At 42.4% G+C, this 16,043-nt stretch overlaps 1 protein-coding gene across 4 annotated transcripts in view; it reads left to right on the top strand.

Moving 5' to 3' along the window:
- Positions 1–16,043, top strand: part of LOC125452341 (cullin-9) — a 176,803-nt gene that overhangs the window by 147,849 nt on the left and 12,911 nt on the right. For all 4 annotated transcript variants that reach the window (XM_059645126.1, XM_059645123.1, XM_059645124.1 and 1 more), the window contains exons 30-36: positions 4,266–4,644; positions 7,567–7,707; positions 10,316–10,480; positions 11,517–11,680; positions 12,471–12,564; positions 14,250–14,324; positions 15,333–15,443. In XM_059645126.1, coding sequence (XP_059501109.1) covers positions 4,266–4,644; positions 7,567–7,707; positions 10,316–10,480; positions 11,517–11,680; positions 12,471–12,564; positions 14,250–14,324; positions 15,333–15,443 — 1,129 coding nt within the window. The remainder of the gene's footprint in view (positions 1–4,265; positions 4,645–7,566; positions 7,708–10,315; positions 10,481–11,516; positions 11,681–12,470; positions 12,565–14,249; positions 14,325–15,332; positions 15,444–16,043) is intronic.

Here is a 16,043-nt window from a genome sequence, read left to right as displayed (position 1 = left end):
TGTTTATGAACTGTTTTGAGATAACAGATATGCCTCAGCCCAAATTACTTTTGCTTTTACAGCCTTAGTCTCACCATGAGCATTTCTCGAGTTGTTTTTCTCATTCTAAGTAGATGACCTCACAGTTATATTTGCCTTAGATTTGCACACTTTTGGTCAGCGTAACCTCCTAATTTCAACTATACAGCTTAGTGTGCCTCTTAATTTAGTGCCATCTTCAATTTTGAGGTGCACGACTCCCTCCCTCAATAGTCATACATATGGTTTAAAAAAAACACATACTCTGTTCTGAGCACTGAGGCGGGGGACATGCGTCACATCTGGTCATTGAGAAAGTCAAGCCTTTATTCTATTCGTTGTCCCCTGTATTTCAACAATATCAAACTGCTTGGTGAGGTCACTTGCATACCCATTAGCTTTATTTATTGTGATCTCTTGTGTGGAACTTTCTCTCTGACCTTTCAGAGGTCCTTGTGCACACCATCTATAGACGCCCATATGAACCATGCTAATGACCAGAATATTTAATGAGATTAAGCAGGTATGACTTGACTTCATAAACCATATAATTATTCTCACTCAGCTGCTACATGTTCCATTGCACAATTACTTTATCTTTGTGTCTTGTAAAGTCTCTACATATTGTTAAAATGTTTCCTTTCTAAACTGGTAACCTTACTTCTTAATAAGGAAGTGATGTTTGTAGTTTTCCAATTGAAAGATGCTATTCCCAAGTTGATCTTTAGACATATGAGCTGCAGTCGGCCATTCAGTCCATTGAGCCCACTTTGCATTCAAGGAGGTGGTGGCTGATCTGATCATCCTGAACTCCTTACTTGCCTTTTCCCCATAACCCTGATTCCCTGACTGATTTAAAACCTGTGTATCTCAGCTCTGAACATCCATCTTAACTCTGCTTTGATAAACCTCTGCAAGAAAGAATTCTTTAAAGTTTTGGCAAAGATGTGTAGTTTGGGTTGTGGTTCAGGCTGTTGGCTTGCTTGCCAAGCTGGCTTGTTTTTGTTCAGATGTTTTGTCACCATGCTAGGTGACATCAGTGGACACTCCGATGAAGTGATGTTATTCTACTCTGTTTGGAATTTACAATGTCGGGTCCGTTATGGTGAGTCCTGTCATTTCTGGTTTTGATCTGTGCAGGTTTGTTTATGGGGTCCCACTCGATATGTGTGTTGATTGAAGTATGGGTGGGGAACCATGTCTCTAGGAATTCCTGTGCGTGTCTGTGTTTGGCTCAGGCAAAGTAACCATAGTAGCCTAAGCCAAACATAGACACGCACAGGAATTCCTAGAGACATGGTTTGCCACCCATACTTCAATTGACAAATACATAGAGTGGGACCCCGTAAACAAACCTGTACAGATCAAAACCAGAAATGACAGGACTCGCCATAATGGACCCGACAGTATAAATTCCAAGCGGAGTAGAATAACATTGCTTCATCAGAGGCTCTACTGATGATATCACCTAGCATGGTGACGAAACATCTGAACAAAAATAAGCCAGCTCAGCGAGCAAGCCAACAGCCTCATCAAGAATTCTATAGATTTATGACCTTCTGAGAGGAGAAATAAATATTATTTCTAAAAACTGGACAACTCCTTACATTACGATTTTGCCCTCTGGTCTTAGACTCTTCCTCAAGAGGTAACGGCCTCTTCAAGTCTACCCTTAAGAGTATAATGTTTCAACAAAGTCACCTCTAACTCTTCTGAACTCAAACTAGTCCAGACTCAACTTTCTCAATCTCCTGAATAGTACAGGCCCTCCTTACGTGAGATCAGGCTAGTAAACCTTCTCTAGACTGCCTTCATCGCCAGTATGTCATTCCTTAGATAAGAGACCCAAAACCATTCACTGTATTCCAGTGTGGAAACAGATCTGTCGGCCCTACTCATCCATGCCAACCAGATATCCTAAATTAACCTAGCCCCATTTGCCAGCATATGGCCCATATCCCTCTCGTCCCTTCCTATTCATGTTGCCATCCAGATCCCTTTTAAATGTTGTAATTGTACCCACTTCCTCCATTCTGGCAACTCATACCGTATGGGCACTATCCTCTATGTGGCAGAAATTGCCCCTTAGGTCCCCTTTAAATCTTTCTCCTCTCACCTTAAACTTATGCCCTGTTGTTTTGGACTCTTCTAACCTGGGTAAAAGACCTCTACTATTCACCTTATCCATGCCTCTCATTGTTGCATTAACTTCTATATGGTATCCCCTCAGCCTCAGATACTCCAGGGAAAGTAGTCTCGGCCTCTGCCAATAGCTCAAACCCATCAATCCCGGCAACAAGCTTAACAATATCTTTGCTATAGGAGGGAGACCAGAATTCAACACAATATTCCAAAAGTAGCCTCACCAATGTCCGGTAAAGGTGCAACATAATATTCCAACTCCCACACTCGATGTACTGACCAGCAAAAACAAGCAAACCGAATAAATTCTTTGCTACCCTGTCTACCTGTGATTCCACGTTCAAGGTCTGGACTGGCTCGTGACTAATTCTGACAATATTTGAAAATTATGAAAGGTTCTCTCTCTGCTAGTTCAGGAAGAAAATGATCACGTCTTGAAATTTGCCCCCATTTAGCCTCGTGATTTCCACCATTACTGTCAAGCCTTGGCCAAAGAATCATTAGCTCCTGGTGCCCATCCTGGCTTTCTGTGGAGGAATCCAATGTTATTCTCCTGCCTTATGCATTCATTCTGCAAGTTGTTTTTCCTTAAGTATCTGTTAAGTTTCCTTTCATAATCATTCATGATCTTCACTGCCATCATCTGTGTTGCTAGCAACTTCCAGGTTATTACCCCACACCATATAACCAAAAGTCATTCCTCACATCTTCTCTGTATCTCTTACCTAAGCCTTAAGCCTGCGTTCACAGTCATTGAACCGTTAACTAATGAGAACAGCCTTTCTCTCATTTTCTTTGTAACCTGGTCAGGCTCTTCTACACGTCCATAAAATCTACTGTTCATCTGCTTTGCTACAAGGACAGTAGCCACAGCTTCTCCAATGTTACCTTCTGGCTGAAATTCTTCATTCCTGGAGCCATTCTGCGTATGTCCTCCACACCTGCTTGAGGACCCTCACAACCTTCCTAAAGCATGGTGACCAGAACTGGATGCAACACTTCAGTTGCAGTTTAGACCATTAGATATAGGAGCAAAAATTTGGCCATTCAGCCTGTCGAGTCTGCGCCATCATTCAATCATGGCTGATAAGTTCCTCAACCCCATTCTCCTGCTTTCTCCCCACAACCCTTGATAATCAATTCTTCAAAGCTTGTCCAGAGCTTTTGGAAAAGTTCAGCATCATTTTCCTTTTGTCTGGTTCTTTGCCAAAGGTTTTCTTAAAAACCCACGTTGACAACATACACTGCATTTCTTTCAATTCCACCACCCTTGTTCAACAAAAAAATGAATTAGTTTAGCCCAGCATGACATCTTATGTAAATCTGCACTGGCCAACTCGAACATCTCCGAATGCCTGTTAATTTTTTCCTGATTATGGTTCTTAAAATCTTATCCAGCAGCAATGTTAAACTGACAAGCCTGTCGTTACTTGGAATATCCTTCAACCCAGTCTTGCTCAATGATATCCTCAATCAAATTTATTCTATTCCTGTCTTTGACATTTTTAGGTACATTTGTAAAACTAGCATGTTATTCTCATCCTCCACAGTGAAAACAATATATTTAAGCCTCATTTGAATGATGAGTGGAAAAATGCTTGAAATATTCAGCTGGATAGGCAGCATCTTTGGAAAGAAAAACAAATTAATGTTTCCTTTCAATTGACAATTTTCCTCAGATCGCAAAGGGCAAATAATTGAATTTGCGTTTATGAAATGCCTTGCATGTCGTCAGCATCTGCCACTGTGCTTCTCAGCCAGTCAACTTAAAATGTGGTTACTGATTTACAGGCCTGGATCACAACCAAATTGAGCATGCAAGATCCCACAGTGTTAGTGCATATGGATCAGTAGACTAGTTTTAGTGATGGGCATGGTTGAGGAATGGATGTTGACCAGTTCACTGGGAGATCGCTGCCTTTATATCATGCTGAGTAGGCAGGCTGGGCCCCAGCTGACTGTCTCATTGTCTCAGCACCTTGAGTTTTAAAGTGTTAGACTTCTGTTCTGGTTAATATGGAGTGTGTGGCTAATGGTTTGGAATCTGCACTGATGACTCAGTGCTTGTAGGGCTAAATGATTTATTTTCTTTGGTTTGTCTTAAGCTTTAGCAGCGGTTTTGAGGCTGGGTCACGGAGCTCAGAAGAAGGAGTGCTGGAGACAGTGCTCATGTCGATGGGCCGAACCATGAGTCAAGAGGAGGTGCAGCAACTGATGAACCAGACTGTCCTGCAGGTTGCGGACACACTCAGCATCTCCACTGATATGTCACAGCACTTGCTCATGCACAGCAAGTGGAACGTTGACTTGTTGGTGCAGCGATATGCTGAAGATCGTGAGGTCCTTCTGTTGGCGGCAGGACTTCAGGTCCGGAACCCACAACCACTTCACAGTCCCATCACCCAGTGTCCAGTTTGTCTCAACCTGCTTACTAATGAAAGTGAAGCTGCTCCCACTCTTTGCTGCATGCACTACTGCTGTAAGGTGAGTCCTATTGAAGTACATCTTGGGATGTTATGCTCAATGTAGGATTTGTGCTGTATTGTCAGAAAGCTGAATGAACATTCAGCACTTTACATCGTGCAATGCAGTACTGAGATTGCTGTGGTCAGGTAATAGTGCATTGGTTTTAAAGCCTGTATGTTTTCGGGAAGAAGACTTGGAGAGTAACCCCGCTTCCCCCCACCCCAGCACAGACCAGAATTGGGAGGAGGGAGAAAACTGAGAATCAACCAAGACTTTCAGCTGTTGTTGTTACAGTTAGAGGACTGCGAGTTGGAATACAAACATTAACCAGTTGTCTGCTTTGGATGGGTGAAATGATGTTTCTAAACATGGCTGACCATCTGACTGAAAGTAAGAATTATGAGAATGGCCCTGGGCACAACCACAAATTTAGCAGCTGATTATAAATTCAAAAGTCTGAGGAGATGTTCAAATTCCAAATTTAATTGTAGTAACACATGGAAAGTAGGAGCAAGAACAGGCTGTTGAGGCCCTTCTGTTATTGAATATAATTGTGGCTGATCATCCACCTTGCCACCACACTCCTGTCTGCCATTCCCCTTGACTCCTTCAGTGCCTAGAAATCTGTATCTTTCTTAAATATATTCAATGACTTGGTCTCCACATCCATCTGTGGTGGTGAATTCCACAGATTCCCTACCCTCTGAGTGAAGAAATTTCTCCTTGTCTCTGTTCTAAATGAATTACCTCATACCTTGGACCATGAATCTTCATTCTGAACCTCCCTGTCATTGGAACCCGTAATCCTCCAGTCTTGTCTAACACTGAGGATTTTGTACATTTCAATGAGATCCCCTCTCACTTTGCAAAATTCCAGTGAAATAGGCCCGGTCGACCCAATCACACCTCTTACAACAAATCTGTAATTTCAGAATGTCCCTGGTGAACCTGAACTGCACTCCCTGTATGGCAAGTATTTATTTTCTTAGATTAGGAGACCAAATCTGTGCACAATACTCATGGTGTCACCAGGAACCTATACATTTGCAATAAGCCTTCCTTACTCCTGTACGCAATGCAAGGACATGGAGAAGGTCTGGAATCGTGATAAAGCATGATTTTTAGACAATGGGAACTATTTCATCACAGCAGTGTAGGTCGTTGATAAATACAAATTGGGCTCTTCCCTTTTCTTTCCTGATGACTCTGACTCATGCTGAGTTACAGCTCTGTGCTCCATCATGGTCCCAAACACAAGTGTTCAGTCCTCACCTATGAATCGCACAGGTCTGTGTTAGTAAGCTATCTGAGCAGTCTGGGCTCACAGTAAACCTGTCTTGTCCCCTTTTTGCATTTGCAGGTTACAGGAGGATAAAATGAGCACAAAATCTGGCTTCCCCCTCTCACCACTTTCTCTAGTTCACAATTGCTAAAGCCAGTTGTGGTAGTTGATTGAAATCATTTTGTGTGTGTAAAATTTTGAGAAATATGGCCAGGGTGGATAAAAAGTAGCTGTTGCCCATAATTAAGGGGTCTCTAACAAAGGGGCACACATTTAAAGTGAAGGGCAGGAGGTTTAGAGGAGACTTGAGGAAAACCTTTTTCACTGAGTAAATTATTTTCACCCAGTGTGGTGGGGCCCTGGAATGCACTGTCTGGGAAGGTAGTCAAGGTGGGAAAACTCAACCTTTTTAAAAAGTACCCAGTTGAGCGTTTGAAGTGTCATAATATTCAAGGCCATGGGCCTACTGCTTGAAAGTGGAGCTAGTGTAGATTTAATGTACTTTTTGACAGTTACGCCTTGATGGGCAGATGGGCCTCTACTGAATTATATGATTTTATGATTTAAGTACTGATTGAGATGATTAACTAATTGAAACCTTGATGTAAAAGTGCAAATTGTTGCTTGTGTAAAGCCTTGCATCTTGAGATTGGGGAGGTAGTTTGTGAGCAACCACTAAATTTAAGGAACTCAATGTGGCTCTGTCCTTAAGTACTCTGAACCAGGAAATATTGTAAGATGACACCACAGTGAAGACTTGCTGCTCCTTCTGTTTGTCCCCTATGACACAACTTGTGAATGTGAAAGATGAAATAAAAGCAGAAAATGCTGGAAATACTCAGAGGTCAGACAGCATATGTAGAGAGCAAAAAATAATGCTTCAGGTCTGTCACCTTTCGTCACAACACTTCCTCTATGTGAAGGATCAACTCTAGTTAATAAAAACCGATCCCTCTCAAATAGTATGTTTACTGTTATCATACTGAGATCACACAAGCTCCATTCAAATTAAAATACCATTTGACTTGTCTTATTCCAGAGAGCCTGTCATTTCTATTGCAATGTCCAATTGTTGGTTAAATAAATCTAGTGCCCTGGTTTCTCCATGTTTTGTAAATACAATTTAGCCATGTAACGCAGTGTGAAGCTGCAGGAGCACAGCAGGCCAGGCAGCATCAGAGGAGCAGGAAAGCTGACATTTCAGGTTGGGACCCCTCTTCAGAAAAGGGTCCTGACCCAAAATATCAATTTTCCTGCTCTGCTGCCTGGCCTGTTGTGCTCCTCCAGCTCCACACTGCATTATCTCTGACTCCAGCATCTGCCGTTTTTGCCATCTCTTAGCTATGTAATACATGTTTTCTGGTGCCTGTTCTGAGTTTGACATTCAAGCTTGAGTCTGTCCTGGTCAATGCTGGGTCTAATTATTGTTCAAAGCTGGGTTTCAGTCCTGTTCACTGTTTCATTCACTCCTGTAAAATTTCCTTTGGGGCTATCTGTTGGAGCACGCGGAGCCATATTTTATCCAATTAACTTTCAGTCTTCCTGACCAGAAAGGAGCAGTGTTGCTTGGCTCAGTTTGGACTGCATAGTACACAGCAATGATTCTATTTGACATTATTGTTTGTATTTTGATGTAGTTTTGATTTTTGTGTTTTCAGTCCTGCTGGAAAGAGTATTTAATAACGAGAATTGAGCAAAACCTGGTGCAGAATTGTACGTGCCCAATCTCTGACTGCCCTGCACAGCCAACCAATGAATTTATCTCATCTATCATCAGTGACAGTGAGATTGCAGCTAAGGTAAGGCATGAGGTTTGTTAAGACAGTTAATTGAAATAAAAATGTAGTGAAAAGGTGTTTGCTTCAGTTCACCGGAGCCTCAGTGCATTTCTTCTAGGCCGTGTAATAATCCTTGAGTTTCATGAATGAAGATAAACTGCTTTATTATGTATTTTTAAAAATTTGTTCTTGCGATGTAAGCGTCACTGCTTGGTCACCGTTTTTTGTCCCTCTCTGCACCTCTGGGGAAGGTGGCGATGAGCTGTCTTGAAGCAATGCAGTAGTTCAAGTATAAGGACATCACAGTGCTATTAGACAGGGATTTGAGGATTTTGATTCAGCAACGCTAAAGAAACTGAGACATATTTCTAAGTCAGATGATGTTTCTTGAAGAGTAACTTGCAGGTGATGGAGGCGCCCCTTACCTTCCTATTACATGGAAGGACAAGTCGCCAAAGTTCCAGAGGGCTGAACTGCCATTGGAGAGACAGGGGACTTGTGGGGAGTTTAACCTGAGGGCCGCCACGTGTCAGCTGTGGGTAGTGTCAGTATTGCAGGACCTTTCTATGCTGATTTCAGTCATGTAAGAATTGAAGCTGCTTTGTTGGAGACACGGGGCCACAAGCCAGCTGTCTAGCCAACTGCGTTAACCAAGCTTCGTTGGAGGTCATAGAAGCTGTGAATTTAGAGATGTGTCAGAGGAGCCGTGGTGTAAACTCCAATACAGCTGCTGTGTGTCAGTGATGAAGGCAGTGAATTTTGAAGGTGCTGCATGGGGAGTCAATTAAAGCAGGCTGCTTTTGTTCTGGGTGGGTTCCTGCATGTTGGAGCTGCACTTATCCAGGCAAGTGAGAATATTCCATCACACTTCTGACTTGTGTCACGGACATGCTTTGGGGTGATGGGGTGTGGGGAACTCGGTGCAGGATTCCAAGCTAGTGACTGCTCTTGTAAGTAATGTATTTATATGGCAGATTCTATTCAGTTTCTAGTCAGTGGTAACTGCCAGATATCGATAGTGGGACATTCTAAGGTGGTAATATCTTTGAATGTCAAGGAGTGATGGTTCGCTCCTCTATTAATGGTGGGTAAGTTACTAGCCATTTGCCAGTCCATGCCTGGATATTGTGTGTATTGTGTTGCAGTTGACTGCTTCAGTATCTGAGGACTTAGAAGTGGTGCTGAACATTGCACAATCATCAGCACTCCTGACCTTATTATGGAGGGAAGTAGGCAGTAATTGGGCCTATAACGTTAGCCTGAAGAACTCCTGTAGAATTCCTGGGAATGATCATGAATCCCAGAAATGATGACTTTGTCTTTGAGTTCTGGGAGCAGCGTTCCTGTTTGCCAGGAATCCTGGGAGCAGTGTCCGTTTGCTCCTGAGTCCTGAAGTATTGTCCCAATTTGTCTGGAATTCCAGGAGGGTTGACCCTGTTTTTATAATTCCTGAAGCAGGTATCCTTGTTGGGAATCCTGGGCGTAGTGACAGTGTAGATCCTGTCCTATTCACTTCTGTTATGTTGAATACTGTGGGTGTCGTGATGTACCTTTGCTTGCATACACCAGAGATTACTACCAAGAGATTGGATTCAGGATTTAGTGTCGTAATTGTCAATTTCATTCAGCCCATCTCAGTTTAGAATGTGTCCAGTTTGTATTTAAAATTGTCATTGACCAGAAACTCTCTGTGACACAAACACAATAGTCTGGCTACGTGAACAGGCCAGAGACTTGAAATTTTGAGCCAAGTAACTTACCAGCTGTCTCCCAAAAGCTAATCCACATCTACAAGGCACAGGTCAGGATGTAAAGGAATAATTCCCATTTGCCTGAATGGGTGTAGCTCCAACAACAAGTTTAACACCATCCAGGACAAATAGTGATTGGCACTATATCTGCATCAATGATGAACTCTCTGCCTTCAACTTCATTCTTACTTTACAACTGTTTCTACTACCTGTACTGACCAGGTCAACAAATGCATCGGAACACCACTTTCCACCACATACCACACATATCCTCAGTTCAAGTGATATTGCCTTTCCTTCAGTATCTCTGTGTCTAAATTCTGGGATTCCATTGTGGATGTCCCTATCACCCTCTTAAGGGCAGGTATGGACCTCCCATCCTGAGATTGAAGCTTTTTTAAAAAAGTGTAGTGTCCATTTTATTTGTCCTGCATTGATGACCTGTGCTTTTTAATAATGTACCATTTAATTCCATTTCAAGTGTAACTCCCCCAGTTTTAAGCTGGAAATTCTGCAGTGTAGTTTATGTGCTTATTCATTAACATTTATGACTTTATTGACTTGGCAGCATGGTTTTAACGTCCTGTTCCCATGGGCAAGTTTAAAGTAGTGGTCAAAGTCATCTGAAAACTGATGTATGGTTTAAGTTCCTCCACATTGTTGCAAATCTGTAGTAAATACAAATTTTAATTTGGAAATATAACCAATGCACCGATATCTGAAGATATAAGCACAACAAAGCAGTCTAAAAGATGCTGAAGCTCTATGCCCATTCAGGCTCTCTGAAATGTTTGACTTTGATTCAGTTGTATTATGACCTGGAGCTGTTGTGACTCCAAAGTGGTGACTTGCTGTTGCTTTCTCTTTTCTTCCTACAGTATTCAAAAATATTGCTGCGAGGGTATGTAGAATGTTGTTCAAATCTCACTTGGTGCACCAATCCGCAGGGCTGTGATCAGATTCTCTGTAAGGAGGGGATAGGCAGCGTTGGTACCTGTTCCAAGTGCTGTTGGTCCTCTTGCTTCTCCTGCAATTTCCCAGAGGTAACTAAATTGGTTATTGCATCTTTGGCATTTAAACAATTTTGTACATGATAACAAACACTAGACTTAAAAAGATTTTCACGAGACATAAAACATTTAGGGATGTCCTGTAATTATGAAAGGAGTGATGAGCGAAAGTGCATTGTCCTTTTCCCAGTTAAGTTCTCTCTTTATTAGGTCAGATGTTTTGCTTGCAATTCTGCCTTGTGTCCTCATCTGGACACCTAGCTGTACAAGGTGGCTCTTATTTTTTTTTTCCTTTCTTTAGGGGTGCTTGGTGTTGGCCTTTTGATGCCCTTCGAGCATTCAGCTGCAGTTTGGGTCCAACTCTGTTGATGAGTTTTATCACTTAACATGCTGTGTTAGGGCTGCTGTGTATTCTCCTAGAGTCAGCTCAGGACTAACCAGAAATGCTGCTTTTTCAAGCAAAACTGGGCTTTTCATTCCTTGTGCTGTGACTATTTTGAATGTAGTTCTTGGTCTCATAAGGGCAACATTTTGTTCTTTCTAATGTGTAACATTTCTCCAGCTCCTTGCAGACACTAACTTGTGCCAGATTGTAGACTGTTGCCCACCATCCAGTACCTTGGCCAAGTTTTCACCTATTGTCCAAAGCTCAGATAATGAATGCTGACTGGGTGGGCATCATGCTTGGCTGGATAGTAATGGCTGATCTTTCCTTAATCCTGGAAGGTTGATGCCGAGATGATAAAGGAGAGAGATGTAGTGGTTGCAGGAGAGTGACAAGCCTGTTTCAGTATTGGAGAAGTGGAAGGAATTGTGGGGACTCTTCCTGCAAATGTATCGGAAGACTGTCGCTGATCCAATTAGAGCAGCTTTTCTGGTGATGTTCAGAAAAGTTTCCCGGAATTTTAATAATTGAATTTTGAATTGATCAGTCCTCAGCTAATTGTGATGTGTTGTGGTCAGAGGCCATGCCTATCTCGGAATTGTGTTTTACTTCATACTTAAATTCTAGGGCCATTGAACCGAGCATCAGCTTTTATTCTTCAACTACTGCCCTGTTTATTTCCAGGCACATTACCCGGCTAGCTGCAGCCATATGTCACAGTGGATGGATGACGGTGGTTACTATGAGGGAATGACGATGGAAGCACAAAGCAAGCACCTGGCAAAACTTATTTCCAAGCGCTGCCCAAGTTGCCATGCCCAGATTGAGAAAAACGAAGGTTGTCTTCAGTGAGTTTATTTGCACATAAATGTTTCTTTAAGTATTTCCCCTTTGAGCTTCATGTAAAAACAAAGCAAGGAAGAGGAAATGAGACAACCATTTGACCTGTACCAACATTCAGTTTGGTAATGGCTGATCCACACCCAAACTCCTTTATTCAAAAGTGCAGTATCTTTTCCCAACCAAAATCTGTCAGTCTTCCTGAAAGTTCCAGCAGCTCCCAGTGTAACATCCTTTGGTGGGGAAAAAAAATATATTTTGAGCTGGGTGTAAAAATGTTTCCTGGTTTTGCCTGGCACTTGACATAGTCTACAGGTAATAACTAGTAGATCCATCAGGTGAAGAGAAGAGACATGTTGTTGATCCAACTGTACCCTCTCTCATATTTCTGCCAAAGGGCTGTCCCTAAATGTTAACCTGCTTTACACCGAAAATCTTGCTTTGATTTCCCAGTGTTCAGATTTTATTTCTCGCTGCTTTTGTCACGCTGAAGATATTGCATTTCGTGGTAAACAGCCACTCTCTGGTGCCTTGACCAAGCCATTATTCCCATTCACTCCCACTTTACAGCCAGAGTCATGACAAAAGCCATACCTCTACGAGCTATGCATTATTTGAATCAATCTATCTGTTCAAACATGTGTCCTCCTTCATTTCTTCCATCTTCCTGTGGATATTGTAACCATTCAGAGGAATTTGGTAAGAATGGTGCAATGGTAAAGAGGGTTTGTTGGATACGGAATATCTAAGCTGAGGTCCTGTACATCAAAATAAGAGTCCGTTCTTTAACTCTGACAGCATGACATGTGCGAAATGTAATCATGGATTCTGCTGGAGATGCCTGAAGCCATGGAAACCGACACACAAAGATTACTACAACTGCTCAGCAATGGTAAGACCCGCTCTGCCAGAATGTGTTGAATTGCAGTAACAGAGCAGTGTCTTATACCTAGTTTTGGTTGGAGGGATTGGTGTGATTGGGGATTGCTGTAAGTTTAAAAAGTGCATTTTTGAATGTCATGGTATGAAACACTGGACGTTTGAATGAGCACTTCCAAGGCGTTTTCCATGATTCTGTTCCTAAATTGCACATTTGTTTGCCCCAGTGACTCGGTGGTTAACACAGCTGCCTCACAGCGCCAGGGACCTGGGTTTGATTCCACCCTCAGGCTGTGTGGAAGTTGCACATTCTTCCTGTGTTTGTGTGGGTTTCCCCCCACAGTCCAAAGATGTTCAGGTTAGGTGGATTGGCTATGCTAGATTGCCCATTGTGTCCAGGGATGTGCAGGCTAGGGAAATACAGGGATAAGGTTGGGGTGTGTGGTGGGGGGTGGTGTGCGGTGGGTGTATCTGGGTGGGGCACCCATCGGAGGGTCGGTGTGGACTTGATGGGCCAAATCGCCTGCTTCCACACTGTCATGATTTTGTCTCTCATCCATCCTCCCTTCATTAGAAGGTGCAGCAATCATTTTCCTATCTGCTGTTTAACTCTGGAAGGCTTCACAGCGCAGCCTGGTTCTGTCTTCATCAGGATAATACTTGGAATGGCCTCCTGCCTGTGAATTACACGGTTTTCTAGGGATACGGTGATTATTGAACAGTAATCCAGAACCCCACATTCATCTTCTGGCTTCAAATTCATCCATGGCAAAGGATGAAGTTTGAAGTCAATAAAAATGTAATATAAAAGATCAAAAAGCTGGCTAATGGCTACTATTTAACATTATTGTAAAATCCATTTCATTTTAGGGAAGGACATCTGTCATTGGGTCTGGCCTGTGTGTGACTCAAGACTCACAGCAATATAGTTGCTTCTTAACTTCCCTCTGGGTATTTGGGGATAAGCCATAAAAACCGGCCTAACCAGTGATGCCCAATTCCCATGAACAAATTTTGAACAAAGTATTTGGGAATGGAATGCTGCCTGGTGTTTTGTCTTGTCGTAACCCACCATTAATCCCATCATAACTGCAACTTTGGCCTTGCATCAACCAACTGAATTGAAATAAGCAATTTAATTTAATTTGCTTACCCCTCATTCCTTAATATGGAAGCGTGCTACATGGTGCACTGTCCAACTAAGACATCAAGATTAAGCATTTTTAGGAGAAAACTGGACAGACTTTGGGGGTGCTCTCAGTCTAGTAGTCATATCTACAACTAGTTTTAAACTGGTGAATTCTTGTTTTTATTGGGGCTGTTGGTGACTTTCTTCATCCCAACAGCCACACATTTATTTCTGTAGTTTCCTCCCCATTTCATGAGAATAAGAGGGGGAATCAGTCTGTTAAACTTGTGTAGCTCTCTCCTTTTCACCCTTTGGTCGAGAAAGCTGGGCCACAGGACTTTGTACAAGCTTCCTACCAAGGAAAAGAGCAAATGAGGTAAACAGATGACAGCAGGATCAGCAGTTTGAAATCTGCCAATTGTATAGAAAGGAGGAGGAGTGATGTTTAATGAACTGATCAGTCAGAAGAGTTGCTGTATCCTGTTGTTCCTCTAGCCTGTCATGCGCATTTCAACCTAAAGTGTTTTTAACTGAGCTTTTAAATATTAACAAACTGTGTCTTTGTGCAGGTCAGCAAGGCAGCACGGCAAGAAAAACGGTTTCATGATTACAATGAGAGATGCACTTTTCACCATCAGGCAAGGGTGAGCTGCTGGAGCTTGTGCACAGCATCCAACATTACTAACTGCAGATTAATTAAATTCTGTGTGAAAATGGGAAATTGTAAATGAGGTTAAGAAGCCAGTATAGTGGAAGATTTACTTCTCACCTTCATCCAAGGCAGCTCTGTTCAGGTTACATTGACGATGATGCTGTAGCATTAATATCAGTGAACTAATAATCCAGATTCTCAGGATAATACTTGAAGGTGATAGGTTCAAATCCCACCAAGTGGAAATTTGAATTCAATTCGTAAAGCAGGAATTAGAAGTTAGTGTTTGCGATAGCAATCTGAAAGTGCCGTCAATTATTGTTGTAAAAGCCCGCCTGGAGTTTGATTCACCTTTAGTGAGGAAACCTGCTGTCCTTGTCCAGCCTAGACTTCCTGTGACTCCAGATAAAACAGGGAGGGAAGCCACGCAGCTTGAGGATAATTAAGGATGGGGAACTAACCCTGGCCTTGTCAGTGATGCCCGTGCCCTGTGGAAGAATGGAGAAGAAGTTATTTCATGAATTTGGTCTGGTGGCAAATGGAATATTAACCTTTACCTCTGTGAGGCTGGAAAAGTGAAACGAGGAATGATGTTACTGTACAGAGTGTTCAGATCCAAGAATGGCACCACATGAAATAGATTTTCCATTGTGTATTCCCATTGTGATACTGGGTTTTAAGCAGGTTAAATGTGAGGATGGCAGCTAAAATCTGAGATAGTAGGAACTGCCAATGCTGGAGAATCTGAGATAACAAGGTGTAGAGCTGGATGAACACAGCAGGCCAAGCAGCATCAGAGGAGCAGGAAAGCTCTCTTGTTCCATGCTAGCAGGACACTGATGGTCAGCATGCTGTTGTGCTTTGAACTTAGTCGTGTACGTACAATGCAATGAATTATTCTGCCAGTGTGATTAGACATTATATTAAAAATTTGCAGCAAATTAGTAGGAGACTCTCTCTACGGTCAACAATCTTACAATCATATTTTTATTTCCTACAGGACTTTGCTGTTAATTTGGAAGCAAAAGTATCTGCAATAAATGAAGCCTTGCAAATGAAATCACTAACATTTGTTATTGATGCCTGTAAGATGCTTGCTCAGGCAAGAAAGGTGAGGGCATAGTTTATAGCTCTTGGAGTAACTGCTATCCTTTTCCACAGCTTAATGATGAGTCGGTGAATGTGGACCTTGAGGTGTTGAGTCAGTAGATGGTCACTGACAAATAACATAAACAGCGGCGTATTCTGACTCTTAGCATTTCTTTCTGAACAGGCACCCCACTCTGACTCCCTATAGCAAGCAGTGATTGCTACAGATGTGATCAATTGGTCAACAGTTTGATGAATCATGTTATAACCTGACTTTGATCTCGCCAAGGTTGTTTGTTAGTTGACATTTAGCTCTACCATCATGAGCTAGAGGTGGAAACACTTAAGCAGGAATTTTTTTTAATTGTTATCCAGTGAACAATAGCTGTGGCTACCACGGACCTTACAACTTTCCTTGCCCCAGAAGACCGGAACGGGATCCTACAACACTAATCCAGACCCATATGCACCAGGAGACCAGGGCGGGATTATATCCCCCCAGGAGGCCGGGACCTGACATTGTTTCTCAGCCAAGACTCTGGATTGGTATCTGTTCTGTGTGGTGGTTCAGGACTGGGGTCTAGGTTCATTTATCAGACAGAAGAGAAATTACAGGGGAGAA

Source organism: Stegostoma tigrinum, chromosome 4 (assembly GCF_030684315.1).
Source record: "Stegostoma tigrinum isolate sSteTig4 chromosome 4, sSteTig4.hap1, whole genome shotgun sequence".
In the NCBI taxonomy this organism is placed as follows: domain Eukaryota; kingdom Metazoa; phylum Chordata; class Chondrichthyes; order Orectolobiformes; family Stegostomatidae; genus Stegostoma; species Stegostoma tigrinum.
This window is presented reverse-complemented; position numbering and strand designations above follow the sequence as displayed.